At 31.5% G+C, this 22331-nt stretch overlaps 4 protein-coding genes and 1 pseudogene across 16 annotated transcripts; 2 read left to right on the top strand and 3 right to left on the bottom strand.

Moving 5' to 3' along the window:
- The first annotated feature begins 935 nt into the window (after positions 1 to 935).
- LOC114186211 (G-type lectin S-receptor-like serine/threonine-protein kinase SD2-5 pseudogene) lies at positions 936 to 4080 on the top strand (annotated as a pseudogene). Of its 3 annotated transcripts, XR_014995389.1 has the most exons (3): positions 936 to 1162; positions 1280 to 1362; positions 1449 to 4080. The product of XR_014995389.1 is annotated as a G-type lectin S-receptor-like serine/threonine-protein kinase SD2-5 pseudogene, transcript variant X1 (transcript). The 3 variants fall into 3 exon arrangements; XR_014995391.1 differs by lacking the exon at positions 1280 to 1362; XR_014995390.1 differs by having other exon boundaries at positions 1280 to 4080.
- Positions 4081 to 6100: 2020 nt separating this feature from the next.
- LOC114186094 (Tetratricopeptide repeat (TPR)-like superfamily protein) lies at positions 6101 to 7595 on the bottom strand. Its single transcript, XM_028074114.2, has 3 exons — positions 6948 to 7595; positions 6674 to 6846; positions 6101 to 6553 (listed from the first exon to the last, which is right to left on the bottom strand). The coding sequence occupies exons 1-3, from the start codon at positions 7389 to 7391 to the stop codon at positions 6391 to 6393; spliced, it is 780 nt and encodes a 259-aa protein (XP_027929915.1). The 5' UTR covers positions 7392 to 7595; the 3' UTR covers positions 6101 to 6390.
- Positions 7596 to 10388: 2793 nt separating this feature from the next.
- On the bottom strand, positions 10389 to 11298 carry LOC114184801 (EPIDERMAL PATTERNING FACTOR-like protein). The gene is made up of 2 exons (XM_028072107.2): positions 10884 to 11298; positions 10389 to 10780 (listed from the first exon to the last, which is right to left on the bottom strand). Exons 1-2 carry the CDS (start codon positions 10966 to 10968, stop codon positions 10581 to 10583), a joined length of 285 nt encoding a protein of 94 aa, XP_027927908.1. The 5' UTR covers positions 10969 to 11298; the 3' UTR covers positions 10389 to 10580.
- Positions 11299 to 12810: 1512 nt separating this feature from the next.
- LOC114185290 (uncharacterized) lies at positions 12811 to 15289 on the bottom strand. 10 transcript variants are annotated; one of them, XM_028072935.2, is made up of 6 exons: positions 15159 to 15288; positions 14910 to 14956; positions 14085 to 14332; positions 13798 to 13888; positions 13213 to 13279; positions 12811 to 13004 (listed from the first exon to the last, which is right to left on the bottom strand). In XM_028072935.2, exons 2-6 carry the CDS (start codon positions 14918 to 14920, stop codon positions 12951 to 12953), a joined length of 471 nt encoding a protein of 156 aa, XP_027928736.1. In that variant the 5' UTR covers positions 14921 to 14956; positions 15159 to 15288; the 3' UTR covers positions 12811 to 12950. The 10 variants fall into 10 exon arrangements, with proteins under 10 accessions (XP_027928736.1, XP_027928738.1, XP_027928744.1 ...); XM_028072937.2 differs by having other exon boundaries at positions 14910 to 14959; positions 15159 to 15276; XM_028072943.2 differs by having other exon boundaries at positions 14085 to 14270; positions 15159 to 15275.
- A 1104-nt stretch (positions 15290 to 16393) lies between these two features.
- Positions 16394 to 21057, top strand: LOC114185289 (diphthamide synthesis DPH2 family protein). The gene is made up of 11 exons (XM_028072934.2): positions 16394 to 16593; positions 16688 to 16830; positions 17039 to 17262; positions 17597 to 17705; positions 17989 to 18325; positions 19051 to 19120; positions 19210 to 19277; positions 19716 to 19831; positions 19909 to 20015; positions 20150 to 20292; positions 20575 to 21057. The coding sequence occupies exons 2-11, from the start codon at positions 16744 to 16746 to the stop codon at positions 20814 to 20816; spliced, it is 1503 nt and encodes a 500-aa protein (XP_027928735.1). The 5' UTR covers positions 16394 to 16593; positions 16688 to 16743; the 3' UTR covers positions 20817 to 21057.
- The last annotated feature ends 1274 nt before the right edge of the window (positions 21058 to 22331 follow it).

The raw sequence follows: 22331 nt of genomic DNA, 5'->3' as shown, positions 1-22331 counted from the left end.
TTTAAAATATATTAAGAAGATATTTAAAATATTAACACGGTGTAATTTTAATATTCAAGGACAACACAAAAAAATCATTAGAGAATTTGAAGTCGTTTTTTAATGCATTTGAAAATTTGTTGAATTAATGTTATCAAATTTGCCGTAAATTTCCAAGATATTATTCAATGATACTAATTGAAGGTTATATTTTTCTTTTGGTGTAAATAAGACTAATCACTAGGAATAAAAAAATATTAGTAATTGATTATTACATGTTTAATTATATGTAAATCGAATTGAAATGAAATAAAAATAATTATTTATAGATGACGAAAAGACAATTCCATTTCATGTGTATTTCTTTTACATAAATTTGAAGTAGAAATTTATTTTTTCTTACTTCATTCCATTTTTTAACCTAAATAGGTACTATAGAAGTGTTTATTAATTTAGGTTAACTTGAAAGCTTAAATGTTTGCGATTTTAGGTCAATTAAGTCGAACTCAAGATTAAATTTCAATACTGTTTTTTACTTGTAAGTTTGATGAATTCGAATCATATCAATATATCTTTTATTATTAATTTTTTTACATTTGTAATGTTATGATTTATTGATTTTATTTATTTATTTATTATTATTTAGTTTATAACAATTAGTCACAATAAATTACGTTGCTCACACTGTTTACAAAATTATACGTGAATTGTGGGATAAGATAATTTTTTCAAATAAAATAATTTCATATTGATCAAAACTAATTTAATCTGTTCTTAATCAAGTTAATCTAACTCAGATCATATAAAAAAAATTAAAAATCTGAACGAATAAAAAAAAATTGATTCATTTAAATTTTATCTTTTTTTTTTACAAATTTCTTCATTATATATATATATATATATATATATATATATATATATATATATATTCACACACAAAAATAAGTCAAAAGGGTCAATAACCTCAAAAACAGGCAAGTTTAGGAGCATCATAGTGAAACTATGCAACAACATCATCCCTACCATTTATTAGTCTGTAGTGAAAGAACATAGAATTTCAACCATATGTAGCTATGGACAAAGTGCACACAACTCCTTCTAATCTTCCTCTTCTTCTTCTTCTTCTTCTTCTTCAACATTCTAACATCACCACATCGCTTCTCCAACTCAATGCAAAATAAAGGTCTGCCATATTCATACCTCTGTTACTATTTCTCTTCATTTCATTCTGCACTTCCTTCTATCTTTCCTCACATGCTTTCCTGCACTATTTTCCATGAAAATCTCCATCTTTTTACAGTAGTTTCACACCCACCTCGTGGTTTGGTTTGCTTCTGTTTCACTCAAGGAAACAATTCCATACTTTGTGTGAAGTAAATCAAGGTGTAGTGTTAGTAACCAAGTTGTTTATTATCTTCTCAGATCTTACATGATCCTTGTTTGAGTTAATACTCAATGTTTTGATGCAGTCATAGGATGATGGGTATGTTAAGGTGGGGAACCTCGTTTTTGTGTGTGTTCCTTTTGTTCAGTAGTACCTGTCTGGCGAAAGATCAACACATTCATCAGATATATCCTGGCTTCAGTGCATCGCAGCCTGAGTGGAGCGACCATAATGGTTTTTTCTTGATATCCAACAACTCTGCTTTCGGTTTAGGATTCTTCACTACTCTCGATGTTTCGTCGTTTGTTTTAGTTGTCTTGCACTTAAGCAGCTACAAAGTGGTTTGGACTGCGAACAGAGGGTTACTCGTTGGAAAATCTGCAAAATTTGAGTTGGACCGTGGTGGGAATGCATATTTGAAAGGTGATGATGCTGTGGTTTGGGCAACAAATACAACAGGGAATAAAGTGAGAGCCATGGAGTTGCTAGACTCAGGGAATTTGGTGTTGGTTGGGGAAAATGGCACAGCCATTTGGCAGAGTTTTAGCCATCCCACTGATACTCTTTTACCTGGGCAAGAATTTGTGGAGGGAATGATGCTCAAAAGCTTCCACAACAGCTTGAACATGAACTATTATCTTAGTTATAAGGAAGCTGATTTGTTTCTCTACGCAGGATTTGAACCTCCACAAATGTACTGGTCCCTATCAGAAGAAGCTCATAGAAGCTCCAAAAATGGCACTACCAAGGTTCACTCAGCTTCTCTGGTGTCCAATTCATGGAGATTTTTTGACCCAAATGGAGCTTTGCTGTGGAAAATTAACTTCTCTGAGCACTCAGATCCAAACTCATTGTGGGCTGCTACCTTGGATCCAACCGGGGCTATCACTTTTTATGACCTTAACAAAGGGAGGTCTCCCACCCCTGAGGCAGTTAAGGTACCACAAGACCCTTGTGGCACTCCTCAGCCTTGTGATCCTTACTATGTTTGCTTCTTTGAAAACTGGTGCATCTGCCCCAAACTTCTCAGAACTAGTTTTAACTGCAAACCCCCCAACATCTCCACCTGTTCTAGTACTTCAACAGAACTTGTGTATGTCGGTGAAGAGCTTGATTATTTTGCTCTCAAGTACACTACACCGGTCTCAAAATCAACCCTTAACTCTTGCAAAGAGTCTTGTGTAGGAAACTGTTCTTGCCGTGTGCTTTTCTTTGAAAACAGTACCGGAAGATGCTTTCATTTTGATGACACTGGGAGTTTCCAACGCAGTAAGGGGGGCACCGGTGGTTATGTTTCATACATGAAGGTCTCCATTGGTGGTGGTGGTGATGATGGACATGGCAACAAAAATGGAAGGAAAGACACGGTGCTAGTTCTAGTCATAGCAGTTCTCACAGTGCTGGTTATTGTTGGTCTTGTGACAGTATTCTTGTACTACTACAAGAGGAAGAAGAATGATACTAGGTATCCCGAAGACACGTTCGAGGAAGACGATGATTTCTTGGACAGTATCTCTGGGATGCCGGCGCGTTTTACTTTTGCTGCTCTTTGTAGAGCGACAAAGGATTTCTCCACAAAAATTGGAGAAGGAGGTTTTGGCTCAGTGTATTTAGGTGAGCTTGAAGATGGCACCCAATTGGCTGTGAAGAAATTGGAAGGTGTTGGACAAGGAGCCAAAGAGTTCAAAGCAGAAGTGTCCATAATTGGAAGTATTCACCATGTTCATCTGGTGAAGCTCAAAGGGTTCTGCGCTGAGGGTCCTCATCGTCTTCTTGTGTATGAATACATGGCGAGGGGTTCTCTGGACAAATGGATCTTCAAGAACAGTGAGAACAGTTTCTTGCTGAACTGGGAGACAAGGTACAACATTGCAATAGGCACGGCTAAGGGATTGGCGTATCTCCACGAGGAGTGTGAAGTGAGGATTATCCACTGTGACATCAAGCCACAGAATGTTCTTCTTGATGATAATTTCACAGCAAAGGTTTCAGATTTTGGATTGGCCAAGCTAATGAGCCGCGAGCAGAGCCACGTGTTCACAACTCTGAGGGGCACGAGAGGGTATTTAGCACCAGAATGGATTACAAACTATGCAATTTCGGAGAAGAGTGATGTTTTCAGCTATGGCATGCTCTTGCTTGAGATAATCGGAGGGAGGAAGAACTATGATCAATGGGAAGGAGCAGAGAAAGCACATTTTCCTTCTTATGTGTTCAGAATGATGGATGAAGGGAAACTGAAGGAAGTTCTTGATCCAAAGATAGATATTGATGAGAAGGATGAAAGGGTTGAGGCTGCTCTAAAAGTTGCTCTTTGGTGCATACAAGATGATGTGAGTTTGAGGCCTTCCATGACAAAAGTGGCTCAGATGCTTGAAGGTTTGTGTACTGTGCCTGATCCTCCTTCATTATCTCAAGCTGGTACTTATTCAGCTTTCATGAAATTGAGTAGTGGAGAAGCTACTTCATCAGGACAAGCCAGTTTTTTCAGTAATGTGCCTATGTCATGTGTTCAATTATCAGGACCAAGATGAGATCAAGTGTAAGTAGTTAACTGAGTCATGCATACGTGCTTTTTAATGCTTAGTTTCAGTTCTATGGACATAAATTTTGCTTGTAACTGTGTTTTCATTTAGAAATCCTATGCAATTTTGTACATAGGATGTGCAGAATGGAACTTTCTTCTGCCTGTGGATGGATGACGATCTTCTCTTTAATTTTCTTTTTCTTGGTTTCTGGTGATTGGTTCTTTAAATTCACGGACAAGGAATGACCAAAAAATAGGCCAATATTTACAATACTATCTATATAGATAGCTAGTTATTTTACAAAAACAGTCTCCGAACAAAATCAAAGTAAAAAATGTTGCGGATTAAGTAATTATGTAACCTTAAAAACTTGAAAGAAAAAAAAGAAATCTTCATTATCCGCAATGCTTGAAACTCTTAATAGGTCATGAACTAGATCAGAATTATTCTCAACAAGTCTATAAGATGTGATTCCATTTTTTTCATAAGTTTGGATAGAGACCAAAGGTCTTGAACGATATAACAACTCAAAAAATAAAGAAGTATACTTAATTTCTTTATACTCATTCTAAGTTTGAAGTACCATTTGTTCAAATAAGAAACCCGTCACATGATTTATTTTCATACCGATAGATATAGGATCTCTAGAACCATTACCGAGAAATACATTTTGTGAAAGAACTCTTCTTATATAATAAAAAATGATCTCATGATCTTGACGATCTTACCTGATATTGAAAATATCAAGTTTGTCTAAGAAGAACATAACTATTTGCGATTGAAAATTATACTTTACACTATAATTTTTTTTACACTCATTTAACACTTTAACACTACGATATCTTTCACTTGTTTTTTTATTAGAAACAAAAAAAAATTGTTATGTTAAGATGATTTTCCTGTTACAAAGATTGTTATATGGTAATCACATGGTGTGAAAGAAACTTTTTCCATTTGGGTACCTAATCCATGGTGGGCTTAGACTCTTAGCTGAATTCTAATTGGACATGAGAAGATGAGTGGTGGAAAGGCTATTTCTTATCACGTGTGAAGATAGACTTGGGAGCATTTAATCATTCATACAGATAAGAAAGAACATTAAATAGGTAACTCTAACCTTTATTCCATAACTCATATGACCAACATGGCTTGTAGCATGTTTTGACCTCAAAACTCGACATGGTAGATTTCATGATTGACGATGAAATCTAGATATGTGTTTCCAAATCGCGTTTCCTTTTCTTAGTGTTTCAAAATCTCAGTCTAGCCAGAAATAAAAGCTTATGAGTGTTTCTGAAGGCTGAGATAATAGTTTAATAACTAAAGCTAAATTAACGGTGATATCACTTCTCATGGAGTGAGTACAAAATTATGAGAAGAGAGTGTTTAAATAAGACGCATCTCAAACATATCAAGGAGTGTATCTGACAGGTTAAAGACAAAGAAGACAGAGACCCATACTTTCAATACTATTGGCTGTGACCACAAAGATGAAGTTGCAAACCAGGTCCCATCTACATTTGGAGCCATTGGTTTATGTTATATTGTTATTTAAACCTATCACATGAATATTCTATGCTTTATTTGATGGATCTTTCAAGAAGGATTCATTAGGAGAGAAGGTAAGAGAAACGAGTCTATCCTACACATAAGGAATTGATATCATTTTTAACAAAAAAACTTTAAGACAATAAGTTTATAGATTTTCATTTTTGTATGATGCTCAACTTTTTCATTTTTGTTTGATATGTGATTTAGACTCACATTTAAATTCTCAATATAAACACATATAAAAATATTAACATTGTTTAGAACTTAAAACTTTAAAATAATAAGTGTATACATTTTTTTTCTTGCTTTCTATTTTTACTTGATATAAGACTTACGCTCATTAAATTTTCATGATTACTTTTGGTGTTTTCCTTTCTTGTCATAAAATTGGATCAACTTTGCCCAACATATTTGATCCTTGATCAATAAAGGGAGAACTAGATGTACTAGATGTTGAGCTTTTTTTAGGAAAAACGTAGGGAAAATATGGTACCAAAACAAGTCATGAGGGAGACTAAAACATTTCCTTTTGGCCCATTTTTATTCAATCTTGAGAGAGGCATGGAAGCTGTTACATATGAATCAACCCATAATCTCATTGCATTGTGATCACTGTTTTTAACAACTCTAGTTCAAGATAAGCAATTAAAGAACATGGTGAAACCGTAAAAGGGTTGTTCTCTTTTCTTCATTTTCAACCAAAATTTCATATTCTCAAGATACAGCAGTGGAAGCCTCCCTAGTATACAACAGAAGACAGATTTCAGGTTTGGTTTCTCTTATTTGTAGCATAAGCTATTAACAGCTACATAGTCAACTCTACTCTACTAAACCGATATATATGTTACATAATAGTCACTTATAAGAGATGAAAAAAGGGAACACATTATTGTTTGAGACTCTAATAGTTCATTAGTCTTTTAAGATTATCCAAGTTCACTCAGAGATTTAGGATTGAAAAACTTGACTACCATGAGGGCTATCTTTGGTTTCTTTAAACAGATCAAGTGGATATGCATGGCCCAGATCAGTCTTTTGTTCACATTCTTTGTCTTCTTCTTCATCTTCTTCAACATCCCAGAGAAATTTTGCATAAGAAGCCAGAACATAGCTGAAGATGGACAATAAATAAGGTTCATACATTAGTTTTATCAACTATAATTAAGCTACAACACTACTACAAAACAAACAAAAATATTTTTTTCTCCTAATCTGTGTATATTTATCTCACCAATCATCTGGTGCACTTTTAACAGCTTGATCAAAATAGCCCTCAGCTCGATCAGCATTCTTCTCTGTTTGCCATATCAAATCAGCATAGAGGGACAAAACATTAGCATCACCAGGATTAACCAAAATGGCTCTTTCAAGATATTCCCCTGCTTTAAGATAATCTCCACGAACCTATTTGCAAATTCAATGTCACAAAAACACTAAGTAGTAATAGAAAGAAACAAGCTTAAGCATCCACCAAACTAAACCAAACTAAAAGTGAACGTAATTACCTCCTTCAAAAACTTAGCATAATTTCCAAGCAAAAGAGCATTATTGGGGTTTGCTTCAATCATGTTCTGATAATAAGCATCTGTCCAATCCCTACCATGTGAGCCTCTTCCACTTCCATTAAAACCACCGCAGATCCTGCCACCGCCACTCCCCATCCCACCGCCCATCACCGACGTCTGCAACCCCAAACCACCCTCTTCATGCTCATCCAAACCAGAACCCGAAAACAGTTCCCGAACCGAAACTGGTGTTCCTCTCTTCTTCAAAAATTTCTGCTTTTCTTCTTCTCCCACTTCTCCACTTTGTTTCATCTTCATGCTTTGGTTCTTCCACTCTCGTGACATGCAAATTTTCTTCTCAGCGTTATGTCTCTCAGATGAAGAGTCCTTGGAATGGTGCAGCCATGAGGTTGGAGTTGGTACGGTGCAAGTTCTGAGTAACATGTTTTTGCACTTCAGAGAGACAGAAACAATGGAAAACGAAAAAGGGTAGAAGGGAATGACATGGTAGGGACTGAAAGTGTAATAAAGTGCTTAACTTGGAAAGAAAACACCGCAAGAAAAAGAGAGAGAGTGATTTGAGAGTGAGTGAAAGAGTGTGTGTGAGAAGAGAAACTCCTGAGTTGAGACAGAAACACAAAAACCAAAGAAGGGGTGAGTCATTTTTATACAGTAGCACCAGTGAAGAACATGTAGCATTTGACCATTAGAAAAATACAAGTTGAAGATTAGGATCTGTTTGGCGAGGACACGATTGAGTGACATGAATCGGTGTGGACCCGTTTCTGAGAAGCTGAGTTATTGCAGGCTGCAAAATTGAACGGCCATGAATGGATTATGCAGGTCACAGAAATGGTGTCACAATCTAGCCACAGTTTCGACCAATTGATGCCGAACATGCGTCAACGTTGTCTTGGGTGACAAACTTTGCCCATGCTCATCATTGAATTAATTAACATAGTATAACACAGCTTTCATTACAAGACTGAAATGTTGTTGTAACTACAAAACCACGATCGACATGGGATATTTCAAGCTTTCATTCTATCTTTTTCTCATCAATCTATGCTTCAAGAATCTTATCGCCATCTTCACACTCGTTACTTCAAACACTAATCATATGGTTAGCAAATAAAGTTGAATGATAAGGTGGTGTAATGGCTAGAAAATAGAAGGTCGTGTTCGATTTTTTTCCTAATAATTTAAAGAGATAAAATTAATTTGATAAATTATATAAAAAAAGTGAAAGAAGTTATAGGTTTAATTTTTTTATTAACAAGAATTAACTTTTAACAATTGTCGATAAAACAATAAATAACTTTTTGATGTGACTAAAGAAAAAGTAAAAGGTAAATTCTAGGTTTTAGAACTAATTATTTTTCTTTTTCACTTCAATTTCTTTTTTTTAATTTAAAAATTAAAGAAAAAAAAATACTTATAAATTTTATTATAAAAAAAAATTGTAAAAAATTGTTGTTAATTTTTTTACAAAATATTTTATGTAAAATACTTCTCGCAATAAATTTTGTAAGAAATATTTGTGAATTTTATAATTTTATAAGAAATAATTATTTATAAAAAGTTTATCTGTCAACTAAAATTTTTAAAAAAAATAACAAGAAAAAATGTTTTCTTGCAATTTCTTTTTAATATATTTGTAAGAAAATTTTCATATAATATGAAAACTTTGAGCGGTATAAATTTCTTTCCATCTATAATCACAAAGTCGCTTTTGACAAGACAATTGGGGAGAAAGCAACGCACAAGAGAGATTTTGATTTGGTTTATGATAAAGATATGCTTGGAAGAGTATTAGGAGGGTCCAGTGTTGTTGACCCAATCCTTTTGGGCTTTGTGAACTAAGTTCATACAAATCTTTAGTAGTTCGGGTGGTTTTCTTTTTTTTTTAAACATTCTCTTCTCTTATATATACTTTACAGTTTATTTTATAATAAAAATATTATATTTAATTAATAAAATTATGTTGGAAATTTATGTTTGGTTATTTTTTTAAAAATATGCTTTTTTTTTTTAATTTGACTGAAATTAACAACTGTAACATAGAAGTTATATATAAATAAACATTTATATTAAAATCAATTATAACTATTAGATTGTATATTAAAGTGTTACTGGATTAAATAATGTTTCTAAGTTGAATTTTGTGGACCAAAAAAAATGTGAGAGTTGAGATATCTCATTAAAAGTAGATAATATTTTTGTTAGAAATTAATCATCCACAAAGTCTACGGTAATATGTATACCAATAAAATATATTTATTAAAAAAAATGCAATTTTCCTGTTACCCGTACTATATTAAAATGGAAACTTTTTTTTTCTTTTTACTTTTATAAAACGAGAAACAAACCTTTTAAAAGACGAATAATCTTAAGGCCGATCTGTAATTAGGGGTGAAACAACATTAATATATAAAATCCCATATATTTCTATTATAAATGAAATGTAAGTTCTATTTCTTAATTTATACATTATTTTATTTTAAAAGTAGATGAATAACAGTAAAAATAAAAAAGAGCTCGTATTCTTTAGAGAAAGAGGAGTATTTTTATATAATGGGTCACGTACTAAATTTTATCAAATACTTTTAAATATATGTTTTAAAAACAATATTATTAGGATAAAGTTTGATTGAACTTAATAACATTTAAAAAATTTAAGTTTAATTTAATCTTATAAAATTAATTTATAAAATAAAATTCACATATCTTATATATTACAATCTCCTAAAATTTGTCTTATTTTAGTTAATGTGAAATATTTGGTATTATAAATTTGTCTTATTTTAGTTTTTGTGAAATATCCAGTTTTGGTTATTAATTTGATAAAGTTATCTCTTGATAACTTTTTTTAGTTAATAAACTCTTCGCTTTAGTGTTAAGAATATTATAGATACAAATTTTAATCTTAAAAAAAAAAAAAAAAACTCTGAGAAGTAACATAAATTGTGTATTTATAGCTATAAACTATATATGTCTCCTAATAAAACTTAACTCAATGCTTTGAAAAATAAAAAAGAATATATTTGCAAATATCTAAAACAACTCCTAACTCTGCATACCATGTCCCTATCTGATCTTAGCTGCAAGATATATCTGCATATAACTGCTTAACTTGTCACCACCATATATCTAGAAAAGTATTTTAAACCAGACAAAGTAAACCATAAAATATTTAAAATATACAAAATTAAGGTACTATATATAAGTGTTATATATTTAAGTTTATTAAATAATTATGTTAGTGATTTGAATTAGAATACTGTTTTTTCTTGCCTTGCCTTGCATGCATATATAGTAATATGTATACCTATCTCCATTATGCATGGATATATGTATTCATGAAAGCAGTTATATAAACCATTTCATCAAAGCAAGTTATCTCCTTCATTTAGTTACTAATAAGAAAGAGTGAGACACATATAAGAAGCTTCCAACAAGATTAACTTAGAACATGTATACATATTAAATTAATGTATACATCATGAATAAGTTCAGTAATGAAAAAGAGAGAAAGATGAGAAACAAAAGCAAGCATGAACAATACTAGGGTAGATTCAGGTTAAAGGACTGAAAAATAATGTACATAAATTTAGGGTTAGAAGAAGGTAATAGCTATGGCTGAAAGAACTTATCCCCACATCTGCATTTCCATGAAAGAAGGTAATAGCTATCATCCTGACTCTTGTGATTAGGAACCACCACAGTTGCTGTGCAAGGCTTGCACTTCATGCACTTGTTTCTACAAGCTGGAGGCTTTGACCCTATCATCACTCTCTTTTCTTCCAAACTATTTCTTCTTCTATCACCTCTCACTGAGACAAATATGCATCACAATCATGAACTCTAGTTCTGAATTTCTAGCTTCATATATATTTCTCAGTACATAAAAAATGACTAAATGGACAGTTTTGTTACCTGATTCAGGAAGTAGAAGAATGAGGAAAAAGAAGAAAGCCAAGATGAGTGCAACTTTGAATCTGTTTCTGCTTTGTGGTGCCATGAGTGAGGTGTTTGATATTTTTTGAGAGTGATTTATGTGAAGAGTGAAGGGTTGTGGCAATTGAAATATGATAGAAAAGAAGAGAAGACAATAATGAATGTGTTTGATAAAGTTGAGAGATGTTTCCTGTTGGAGAGACAATGCACTGGTTCAGTGGTTTGTTCCCCCAATGAAAATAGTGAAAATGGAGAGCACAGAGAGGAAATGTGTAGTTCAGTCCTTTTGGGAAATTGGAGACCTGACTTTGGATTCTTGGTCAATTTTTTATTAACAAGATTCAAAGTAATAAATTGAGTTTCAGGGTTCACAAAGATCTAAATACTGTTTGACTGAGGGTTATGAAGTGTGGCATGAGATTCCTTATCTCTATTTCCTAAGGAAGATCACTGTGTCAAAGTCAAGATTATTTATGATTGATCAATAAAGATTATAACTTTTCTCATAGTGTCATAGGGTTAATTCATTTTGACCTTTTGTTATGTATATTTGTTAGTTCATATATTAAGTTTGTTATGTACTAAATTGTTTATAGTACCATAATAATTTTTCATATTTTAATAATAATGACAGTTAAAATTTGTTATAGAAAACCTGTTATTTTAATATTTAGGTACAAGAATCTTCTTTTCATTGATTTAGTAGTGTGGTGAGATGTGAAATATAACCTTACTTAACAACATTTACTTGTTTAATTAGACATGACAAGATGTTGATCCTGACACAAGAAGTTTTATAGGTACTTTTTTTTTTCTTCTGAATTTTGATGTACTTATTTCACTTATTTCATACGCATAAATAAGTGTTAGGTATAATTTTTTTTTACATAGATTAAAAAGTTAATAAATAGATAAAATAGTATTTTATTATAAAAATTAATCATAGTATAATTAATCAATTAATAATTTCAACTTGGTATTTATTTTTTCTTATAAAAATATATTATAATTAAATTAACAGAGAAGATGGTTAATGAATCCCTTTTCTGTTTTAAGCTTTTTGACATTTTACAAGTTCCTCGACTCTTGAGCTTCTTGTCCATGACTGAACAAACCGAGGAAAAATCTGCAACATTTTCGAAACAAAACAACAACCTTTTTTCCCTCGATAAAGAAACTTTTCTAGATTTCCTTTTTACTATAAAGAAGATGGAATAAAATTCAAATTGACTTTTATTATAATTTTTTGTAGCTGGTAGTTATTATTTATGTCTATAAAATAAAATAAAAGTATTTATATCTTTTAGTATTTTCTTCACAAATCCAATGTCCAAAAATTCAAACTGACTCATGTTATTATTTTATAGTTGATATTTATTATTTATATTATAAAATAAAATAAAAATATTTTAATATTTTTCTTCACAAATCACAATGTCCAAAGGACGTGGAAGCCATCCAAAGGCTGTTACTAGAACAGTGCTTGTAGCATAACTGTTGTGTGGTAACGTCATGACCGTACGATTCTCCTGTCCTGTCTTTCATTTCAGTTTCAGAATTTTCAAATGCAAGTTTCACTATGTCTTTTCTTGGCAATTACTGTTATGCTACTTCTGCAATTTTGACCATTTTTTTTTTCTTTTATTACAACTTTTTCAAATTTAGTTTTTTTTTCCTTCTAAATAATAATATTATATAGTAGTCCTCCAAATCTAACTCTTAACCATAGTTTCATCTAAAAGAAAAAACAGTAACTGTGTTCTGTATTCTCTCAAACACATAGAGGCTGAAAGTCTGTTAACAGCAAATATAGTTGCAGCTAACTTGATAAATTTTTTTGCAAGATCTTGATTGTGTGATTGAATTGGCATTTATGATACCTAAAAATGTGCAGGCTGTGGAAAAATTATAATAAAATTCCTTGTCATTGTTAACTGAAAGATGATGTTACAACAGATATACAAAGTTACAAACTGCAAGTAAAGTATGCTCAATTTTCCTCTTCCTTCAGAAGAAAGAACTATAATCATATCAGTCTTGTATAGGTTAGTCATACAGACCCTCTTGTTCCCATATGTCCACAAGAAAATCTACCATTTCCTAACAATTTACACAAACAAACAAATCAGATAATTGATTATAATTCAGGAAAAAAATTCTGACACCCAAACTAACATTAAGAATAAAATGGTTCTAACAAAAGTAAAATTTTGTATTTGTAAAGAAGAAGATAAAGTGAAACTATCAAAGTATCAAAGTATCATTATTCAATAATTACTTAGGCTCAGAAGTAGACCGTGTGGCTTACCGCAAGGGGAATATGCTGAGGGAATGGCTTGTTGCCACCCAATAAACTTTCATATGTTGCATTCCAACTGCAGCACCATAGATAGAGATTTTCATGAGGCCATGGATGGAATTGGTGTTTTCTCCAATTTGTTGTTGGATAAAATTTTCCATAAGAACATATACATATGAGAGAGATTTCAAAAAAGTTAAAGTGCATGTGTTGATTTTAACTTAAGATGAAACCCAATCATTTTACACCAGTCAAAAAAAAAAAAACACAAGAAATTAGTACTACAGAAAAATGAGCTTGCTGTTAGCAACAATCCTTACATATACTTGCCGCACATTTATCCTCTTAGAAACATGGATTCTGAAAAAGGTGCTAACTAACAACAAACTTTTTGAAAAGTACATTACATCATCTGTTTAGACTTGTGGAATATCAGAATTATAAAGCACAGTGAATTCTGTGGGGAATAAACGCAAATAGGTGCTATGCATGTATCACCCCTCCCCTCCTCCCCAAAACACCCAATAAATAAAAAGTAATTAAAAACTTATAATTACAAAGTGCTAGTAAAAGCAATCAAACAATGCAGTTTACCTCACTTTTGGTTCTCGTGACTGTTCGGTTCTGTTCTCACACCTTTTATTTCCGATCCAACTTTGCCGAGTCTGATTCCAAAGGATAAGACCTGGCAAAGAAATCTCATGGTCAATAACTTTTTCCCTTCCTTTCTTTGCCAATTTTTGTAAGTAGCAACCAAGTAATCAAAAAATGATTTCAGATTTCATTGTGCAAAGCCATATAATCTAATTTTCCTTTCAGTTTTTCATATGTTATGCAATGAAATATCAACAAAAAGAAAAAAAGGAAGCAACATAGAGTACCATGATTGACAAATTCAGTAGGGTTGCATGAAGATCCATGAGAATCTGCAGGTGGATTGGTTATACTGGCTGATGAAATGCTTCCCTGTGAGTGAACCGCACTGTTGTCCATATCATGCGTGCTTGTGATCCAAAAATCCTCTGATGTGCTTGCTTTCTTTGCTTCCTTACCTCGCTTCTTCAATCCTTTTGGCGGAACATCAGCATTAGCAATTAGAGGGGACTTTTTAAAGGATCCAAGGCAACCACTGTGCTATTGCAATCACATTTAACTCTGTTATGCACCGTAATATAATCATATCAATACAATTTTCTAAATCATCCTCCACAAATTCATACACTAAAACGTTTTTCTCTAATTGGTTAGTGCAAAATTATCCTCACAAAGGAGAAAAAAATAGCAGAGGATTACACATATAACAAACTAGCTGAATGAAAATTATGCAGACATAGAGGTTCGACAACTTTCCAAACACAGTAATTCAAATTCTCATGTTTTTAACACAGAAAATCCCTTCCACAAGATTCCCAACCACTTCAATTCAGAAAATTAAGCCAGGAGCAAAATCTATATCTATATAAAAACACACGTACAGATTATATTAACACTAAACCATATCAATAAAAGAATACACTAAACAATCGTTAAAAAAAGTTATTCCCAGATTATATTAACACTTATACCAGCACATGTTATTGACTCATACTTCTTAATACAACCAAAATCATAGATACCCACAAAGGGGAGAAGTAAATAAATGAAAAATAAATTAAAAAAAGAGATAAATTTATTCGGTGGGTTACAGTTGGATAGAGAAAACATACCCCATATGCATGCAATGTCTGAAACCCCCCAAAAACCCTAGTCAGATCTGCTGAAACGAATCCGCGGGTGAATGAAGAAGTAGAAAGATGAAGTCAGGGAGTAATCCAGAAAATTAAAAGAAAAATTACAAATTGGAATTTCTTTTAGTAATTTATTTGAAGAAGAAAGAGAATAAAGAGAAATATAAGGATATAAAAGGGAAAATTAAGGAAGAAAGAGAGCTATGGCGGTTGTATTGTGTCTGTTACCTTGGTGGCAGCCCTGAAATGGGTAAGCTTTGTTGTGTGAGAAGTTGTTTTTTGGGTTCTGTGTGTTGTCTTTCTTCTCCTCTTTCTTTTCCAGAAAAAACAAGGATTTGTTGTCGATAATGTACAGGTATTTAGTTACACAGAACTACTGTATATTATGTTATAGATACTACAATAAATTAATAATAACAACAAAGAAATAGACAAAATTTAAATAAAGTAACACAATTTAATTTTATTCAGAACATTTATAAACTTGTGTTTTTCATTAAAATGATAAAAAAAATTAAAATCATAAAGAATATGAATATGAAATAAGAGAAATTAGGAAACAAAATAAGTGTCCGTTTTTAATATGTATGAATGATCAGTTGTACATATTATTATTCAAAATTTTCATAAAATTATAATGAAGATAATACCTATGTTTTTTTTTTCTGAAAGTTATTCGAATATTCATAAAATTCTATCTTTAGTGTGTTTATTTATTGCTTTTTATGAATAAGATATAATTATTTCATGATTTTAAAATGTTATAAATAGTAATTCTTTTTACTTATAAATATATGTATGTGTATTACTTTTTTTTAGATAATAAAAAATAAAAATTTATTGTTAATATTATTATTATTATTATTGCAAATTTAAATATAAATAATTTTTAATTTTGTTATAAATAGTTTTGTTTATTTTATAATAAAATTATTAAGTTTCAAAAGGGATTAAATTAAAAAAACATTTAAATTTAAAGAAACAGTAAAATTGATAGAATAATTATTTTATTTTAAAAAATTATTATTTAAAAGATAAATTTAGAAAACAAAGAACACACAAAAATCTATATGTATAAGTGTAAATGTAAATATTATTCTTTACTTTTTAATTTCTTAATTTTTCTATTGTTTATTTCGCAATCCACGTAATTATTAAATTGAATAGAATTAATAATTAATAATGAAAGCAATCTGATGAAAAATTGAAGAACTAAAATTATCAACTTTTTTTTATTCGGTAGAAAAATTATATTTTATTAACCAACACCATATTTAAACTTAAAAAATCTATTGATGGAAAAAATCACAACAAATAAATTCATGTAATACACAAAACCTAAAAATAAAGTTTAGAAGATACTTAATTTAACATATTACGATAGGATAATATATGTACACAAAAAAATTACTTTCGTTAAAAAATCTTTTTTAAAAGAATGATTCTTAAATTGTTACATTCTTACATTCTTAAAATTCCAAAATCAATCAAGTCTTTTGGGTGTGCCCTAAGTACCCAAAAACTCAATAGATTCAGAAACTCCGGCGAGAGCAGCACGACGCCGTTTAAGAGCTGCGTCAACAACAGTGGCAGAGTGCGTTCAGGTTCCGCACACCACACCAGAAGCAACAACAACACTTCACGCTGTTCTTCAATTTAACACGTATTGTTACTACCTCTCTCTCAATGCTTTCAAAGTTTCATCTTTTCACATGTAATGTCAATTTTTTCTCTGTTACTTTGAATGTTATTAACAGGGACGCCGTAGAAAGCAAAAAAGCTTATTTTGTTTCACTGCTTGTGATCTTTGGTTATGGCTATGGATTTTGAATCAAATTATGATATTGCCGCCTCTGCTCAATTCATTCATACTCACAACTTCAATAGAGTTGCCTTACAAGTAAGACAATCTTTCTCGTCAACTCTTCACTTTCACCTTTCCCTCAAACTCATCAATGGCTAGACAAAACACTAGCAATAAAAGAACTATTCTTTATCAACTCTATCACCAAGCACAGTATAAATTTTGAATATTTAAGGTCTCGTTGTAGATGGGGGTTATTACTATACTTTGCTCTGTTACAAGGATATTCTTGTGTGAAATTCAGTTTCCAGATAATCTTCTGAAAGATTCAACAAGAGTGGTCACTGCTCTGCGCAAGAGACTTCAATCATTGAAGAAAATTGATGCCACAGAAAGTGGGCACGAGACGAACGTTGGGTTGTTTGTGATGGCAGACACGGCGTATGGCAGTTGCTGTGTTGATGAAGTTGGAGCATCACACATTAATGCTGATTGTGTCATACATTATGGACATACATGTTTTAGTCCGTGAGTACTTCTAAAACATTTTTTAAATCTTGAATTTGAGATTATTTTATAAATCACGTGTCTTTTTTCTCATATCTGATTTTGGAGTGTGGATATGCATTTCAAATAACTATATCCATCTGTGTATGAGTATGATACTTACTGCTCAGTTATTTATGCTGTTAGTTCATATGCTAAGTTTCCTTTAGATTCCATTCCTTTTTTGAGCACTTCAACTTAAATGGAATTATAGTGTCTGTGGTACCACTGGGTTGCTCAGTTTATTTCTTTACCTTAATTAAGGGTTGAGATTCTAATTCTTACGCTTCCATTGGATCCTCTTTTTGGTGTTCAGGACAACAACTCTGCCATCCTTTTTTGTTTTTGGGAAGGCTTCCATTTGCGTAGCTGATTGCGTTGAAAGTATGTCAAAATATGCTCTGACAAATAGTAAGCCTATCATGGTATAACTATTTATTTAATCATTCCCGGATTCATATTTATATAAATTATCTGAATTTTGTAGTGTATGTGAAATAATGCAACTGCAATTATCCTCTGGTGATGATTGTTCAGAATATAAACTGGACTTCTCATCTTTATGTAGTTTTTTTGGGATGATTTACATTTCTTTGCATGAATTGCTAATTTTTCCAACTTCTCTGCCATATAGAAGAGAAGTTTATTGGTATTTTTCTACCATACAAGTTTCTGACATTCGGTGTTTCATGGACCATCTGCTTCCAGGTCCTTTTTGGGCTGGAATATGCACATTCAATGCAACAAATTAAAGAAGCACTGTTAGAATCATCAATGTCATGCAGACTTGACCCAAAGCCAGAAGTTTACTTTGCTGATGTTCCATCTTCAGTTATGTTTCCATCAAAAGATATTAAAAAGATAAAAGGGCTCCAAGAACTAGCTTGTGGTTGCAATGGGGAAAGTGGAACTACGTATAGCATTGGGGGATTAACTTGGAAATTACCTCAGGGACAAAGCATGGATGACTACTTGCTCTTTTGGATTGGACTTGACGATTCAGCTTTTGCAAATGTTGTGCTCACATTCAATACTTGTGAAATAGGTTGACAGTTTCCCGTCCTTTATGAAATTTGTCATATGCATCTGTATTTTTCTTTATACACTACAATATCTATATGTTGCATTTGCATATAAAAGCTTACCTTTCTCATGAAACCTGTATTGCTTTGCATGAATTGCTTATACCAATCGTTGTTGTTAAGATCCTGATTAAGATCATGAAATTGTCTGATTCTGCAACTTTTGGAGCCAGATGTGAGTTGGATTGGTGGCAGGATTGTGATTTTGTGAGATTCACGATCTTGCCCTTTATATTTCTAATGAAAAAGTTATCTGGCCAATTATGAGTGGTATTGGATTTTGAGCTTATGAATTTTGAATTCTAGTTCAATGATGTGATTGAACATATGCTTATGTTAACTATAATTTTGAATGGTTCCTACCATCCCCACCTTAACTTAATTAAAATCTCAGTTTTGCCAACATTGATGTCAATTTCTCCTTTTAATTTATGTTATCCTTTACAATGTATTTCTATCATGAAATGGCACGAAGAAAGTAGTTGGTAAACATGTCATGTGTTGTACGGCATCTCTAACAAAAGGGTATATTTTGGGAAGCTAACCTCCCGGAAATTATTACTCTGTTTTAAGTTTTCTTTATACCTGTATAACATGTATATGAAATAAAAAAGCTTCTCAACTTATTTTCTACTTTAGGTTTCTTTCTGAATCATGATTATAAGTATTATGATTTCTGTTGTTTTAGTCAGATATGATGCAAATGAAAATCAAATGGTGACGGACTTGTTTCAACAAAGGAGGATTCTTAAACGTAGGTATGTATCCCAATATAAACGCACTACTCTGTCTTGTGTAAACCATCTTATATCTTCAAATTTACTAAGCTAGATTGATGACTATGCAGATATTACCTTGTGGAGAGAGCTAAGGATGCTAATATTGTTGGGATTTTAGTTGGAACTCTTGGTGTTGGTATGTTGTCTTGTCAAATTTTTATTCATTTTTTGTGTGTGCATGATAATTACTAAAGTAGCATGTGCATATACAGATTTATACTGTCACATTCCTTGCGAAACATTACAATACTGCAAACATCCAAAAATGAAAACATTTTATTCGAATATTGTTGTCTAGTAAGAAAGGATATCAAGAGTGAATCCTTAATGTTACTAACCTTGAATGCGATGAGAAGAATAGTTTTCTTACTTGAGGAACATTATTATGTGAGACATCATTTGATTATTGTCTATGATTACAGAATGCATATGTGAATGGTTCACAGTCTTAATCATGGTTTAGGTAGCTATAAGAAATGTGGAAACTATCTCCTATGAGAGTGAATATTTTATATTCTTGTTTTTTTTTTCAATAGAAGTGGGATTTAATTCAACATATTGCATACTGATGCAGCTGGTTATCTTCACATAATCAATCAAATGAAGGAGCTCATAACTGGAGCTGGCAAGAAGGCCTATACTTTGGTTATGGGAAAGCCAAACCCAGCTAAACTTGCTAACTTTCCTGAGGTGAAATTTATTACATCTGTACCATATATTTCAGTCTGTCTTTATGTAAAAACTTTCTAACACTTTGATTTCATCAGTGTGATGTTTTTATATATGTTTCTTGTGCCCAAACTGCTCTACTGGATAGCAAAGAGTATCTAGCTCCAGTTATTACTCCCTATGAAGCAATGATAGCTTTCAATAGGTACACTATCATAGTTAAACATACTTTTTATTTTTAAAATGTATGAATTGCTAATATTTTTGTGTAGCCTCTTGTTTTGTTTATTGTAAATCCATTACTTGATTTCGGATTTGACCATATCAATCTGTTTTCAGGGGAAGCCAGTGGACAGGAGCCTATGTAATGGAATTTCGAGATCTAATTAATTTGCCTCAAATGGAAGTTGGAGACCAAGAGGAAGAAGAAGCACGGTTTTCATTCTTGAAGGGTGGATACATTGAAGATTTTGAAAACCAAGGTAGTTTTCATTTCATGCTTCTATGCTTGCAACTGAATGGTTACTTTTATTGATTTTTTAAAAGGAACAAAACCAACCTTCATAATTCTGATATAATAAAAGAATTGCTGAAGATGTGTTGTTGTTAGTCAATCACATTGTTTCTGTTTAATGGAATACAAAATAAGATCATTTTACCACCATCCTTGAAACTTAATGCTGGTAATGATTCAGTCATTTATTCTGAGTTACCAAATAAGATCATTAGTTTTATTTTCTAATGACAATCTACATTTTGATCAGAAAATGTTGAGCAAGAAAAAGAAGCCCTTGCTTTAGTAAATGCAACAGAGAAGGCACTGCAGTTGCGGAATAACTCTAATGCTCTAATGAAAGGAAATGCAAAATCAGGAGCAGAGTTTTTAGCTAATCGATCTTATCAGGGGCTGAATATGCCCAGTGAAAACACCTCCCCAGAACCATACCTCATAGGAAGAAGAGGAAGAGCATCTGGGTACGAGGATGAGAACAACAAACAGACATAAACTGTGATTTTTTTCATTAGATTAAGGTCAGAGATTGACTAGGGAAATAAGAGATCCACTTGTTGTTCTTTCATATAATTTATCTTTTCATTGATATCTTCAATGAATTTTCTTTGAATTTTGTGAGGAGATTTTGAATCAGACAAGTTTGACAGAACCAGAGTCTATAATGTAAGGAGTGATAGATTTTTGTGAGATAGAAGTCCATAATCAATTTCATAGCTTTTAGTTTAATATTAAATGGTGCTGTTATGTGGACTTTTCTTAATATGAAACTCTTGGGTCAAAGGTGTTGATTTTTCACTTGTTTGAGTATGAACATAATCTAAAAGTCAGATGTTAAATGTCAACTAAAACTTGTTCTTGTAATAATTTTCAATTGTAGGTCCTATAAGGTGGCCAAAAATATTAATTTGATGATGAAAAAGGGTGAAGTGTATTAATCACTCAAAGATGGATGATGAACATGATTAACTATATATAGTCTATTCGATGTGAATTTAGAGGTAAAATAAGTTAAATTAGACTGATATTCTGATGAAGAACAACTTAACTATCAAATATAACATTTGAGTCAGATTTGTGTGAGAAATATATTAAATTTTAAGGATTAACTCCCACTTTTTTTAAAATCTCTTGTATAGAGTTATTTTAAATAAGTCAATCATTTGAAATAATTAATAGACTAAAACTTTTCTGAAGACTGCAACATTAATAACATCAAAATATTTTATAATATTTCAAATATTAATATTATTATAATTATATAGTTTGTTTATTTGAACTTGAATAAATTAGTTATTCCATCTCTTAAAAACTGTGCGAACAAGGAATAATTTATATACACCATTATTGTACCTATGTAAGATATTTATATACAGGCAATCAACAAATTTAGTTTGTTGTCACATAGTGACATGACAAAATAATCGAATCTTGTTATATGATTGTATTATATATATATATATATATATATATATATATATATATATATATATATATTCTCTTAAATAAATAATTATACTGTAACTACAATCCGAATTAACCTAACAGTCTTGTTCTACCTCAAGATGTAATATTGAAACCTAAAACATGATTTTCTTTAAATTAGTAGTTTTTTTTACCACTATGATTTTTTATACAAAACATTAAAAAAATAACCACTTAAATCATTATTGTATTTTGTTGTTGTTTGCCCTAGATGTGAGAAAAAAAATAAGACCCTAGATGTGAGAAAAAAAATAAGACAAAGATATATTGTTTTTCTAATCATGGAATCTAATTTAGTAATCAATATATCACAGGCAAAACATAGCAATCTGCAATACATAAGTAAAATAGTGACACCTTCAATACAATAAACGAAAAGAATGGTTGAAAAACAAACAATAGAAATTTGATTCATTCAAGTGGATGGAAGTATATTATTTTCGAAAAAAAAGAAAAAAAACAAAACAAAACTTTGCCTAATAATTTGTACATAACAATGGGACAAAATCCTGTAGGCATCATCAA

Source organism: Vigna unguiculata, chromosome 5 (genome assembly GCF_037176805.1).
Source record: "Vigna unguiculata cultivar grain cowpea cultivar isolate G323 ecotype 2 chromosome 5, ASM3717680v1, whole genome shotgun sequence".
Taxonomy (NCBI): domain Eukaryota; kingdom Viridiplantae; phylum Streptophyta; class Magnoliopsida; order Fabales; family Fabaceae; genus Vigna; species Vigna unguiculata.
The sequence above is the reverse complement of the archived record's forward strand: the minus strand, read 5'-3'. Positions and strand labels throughout refer to the sequence as shown.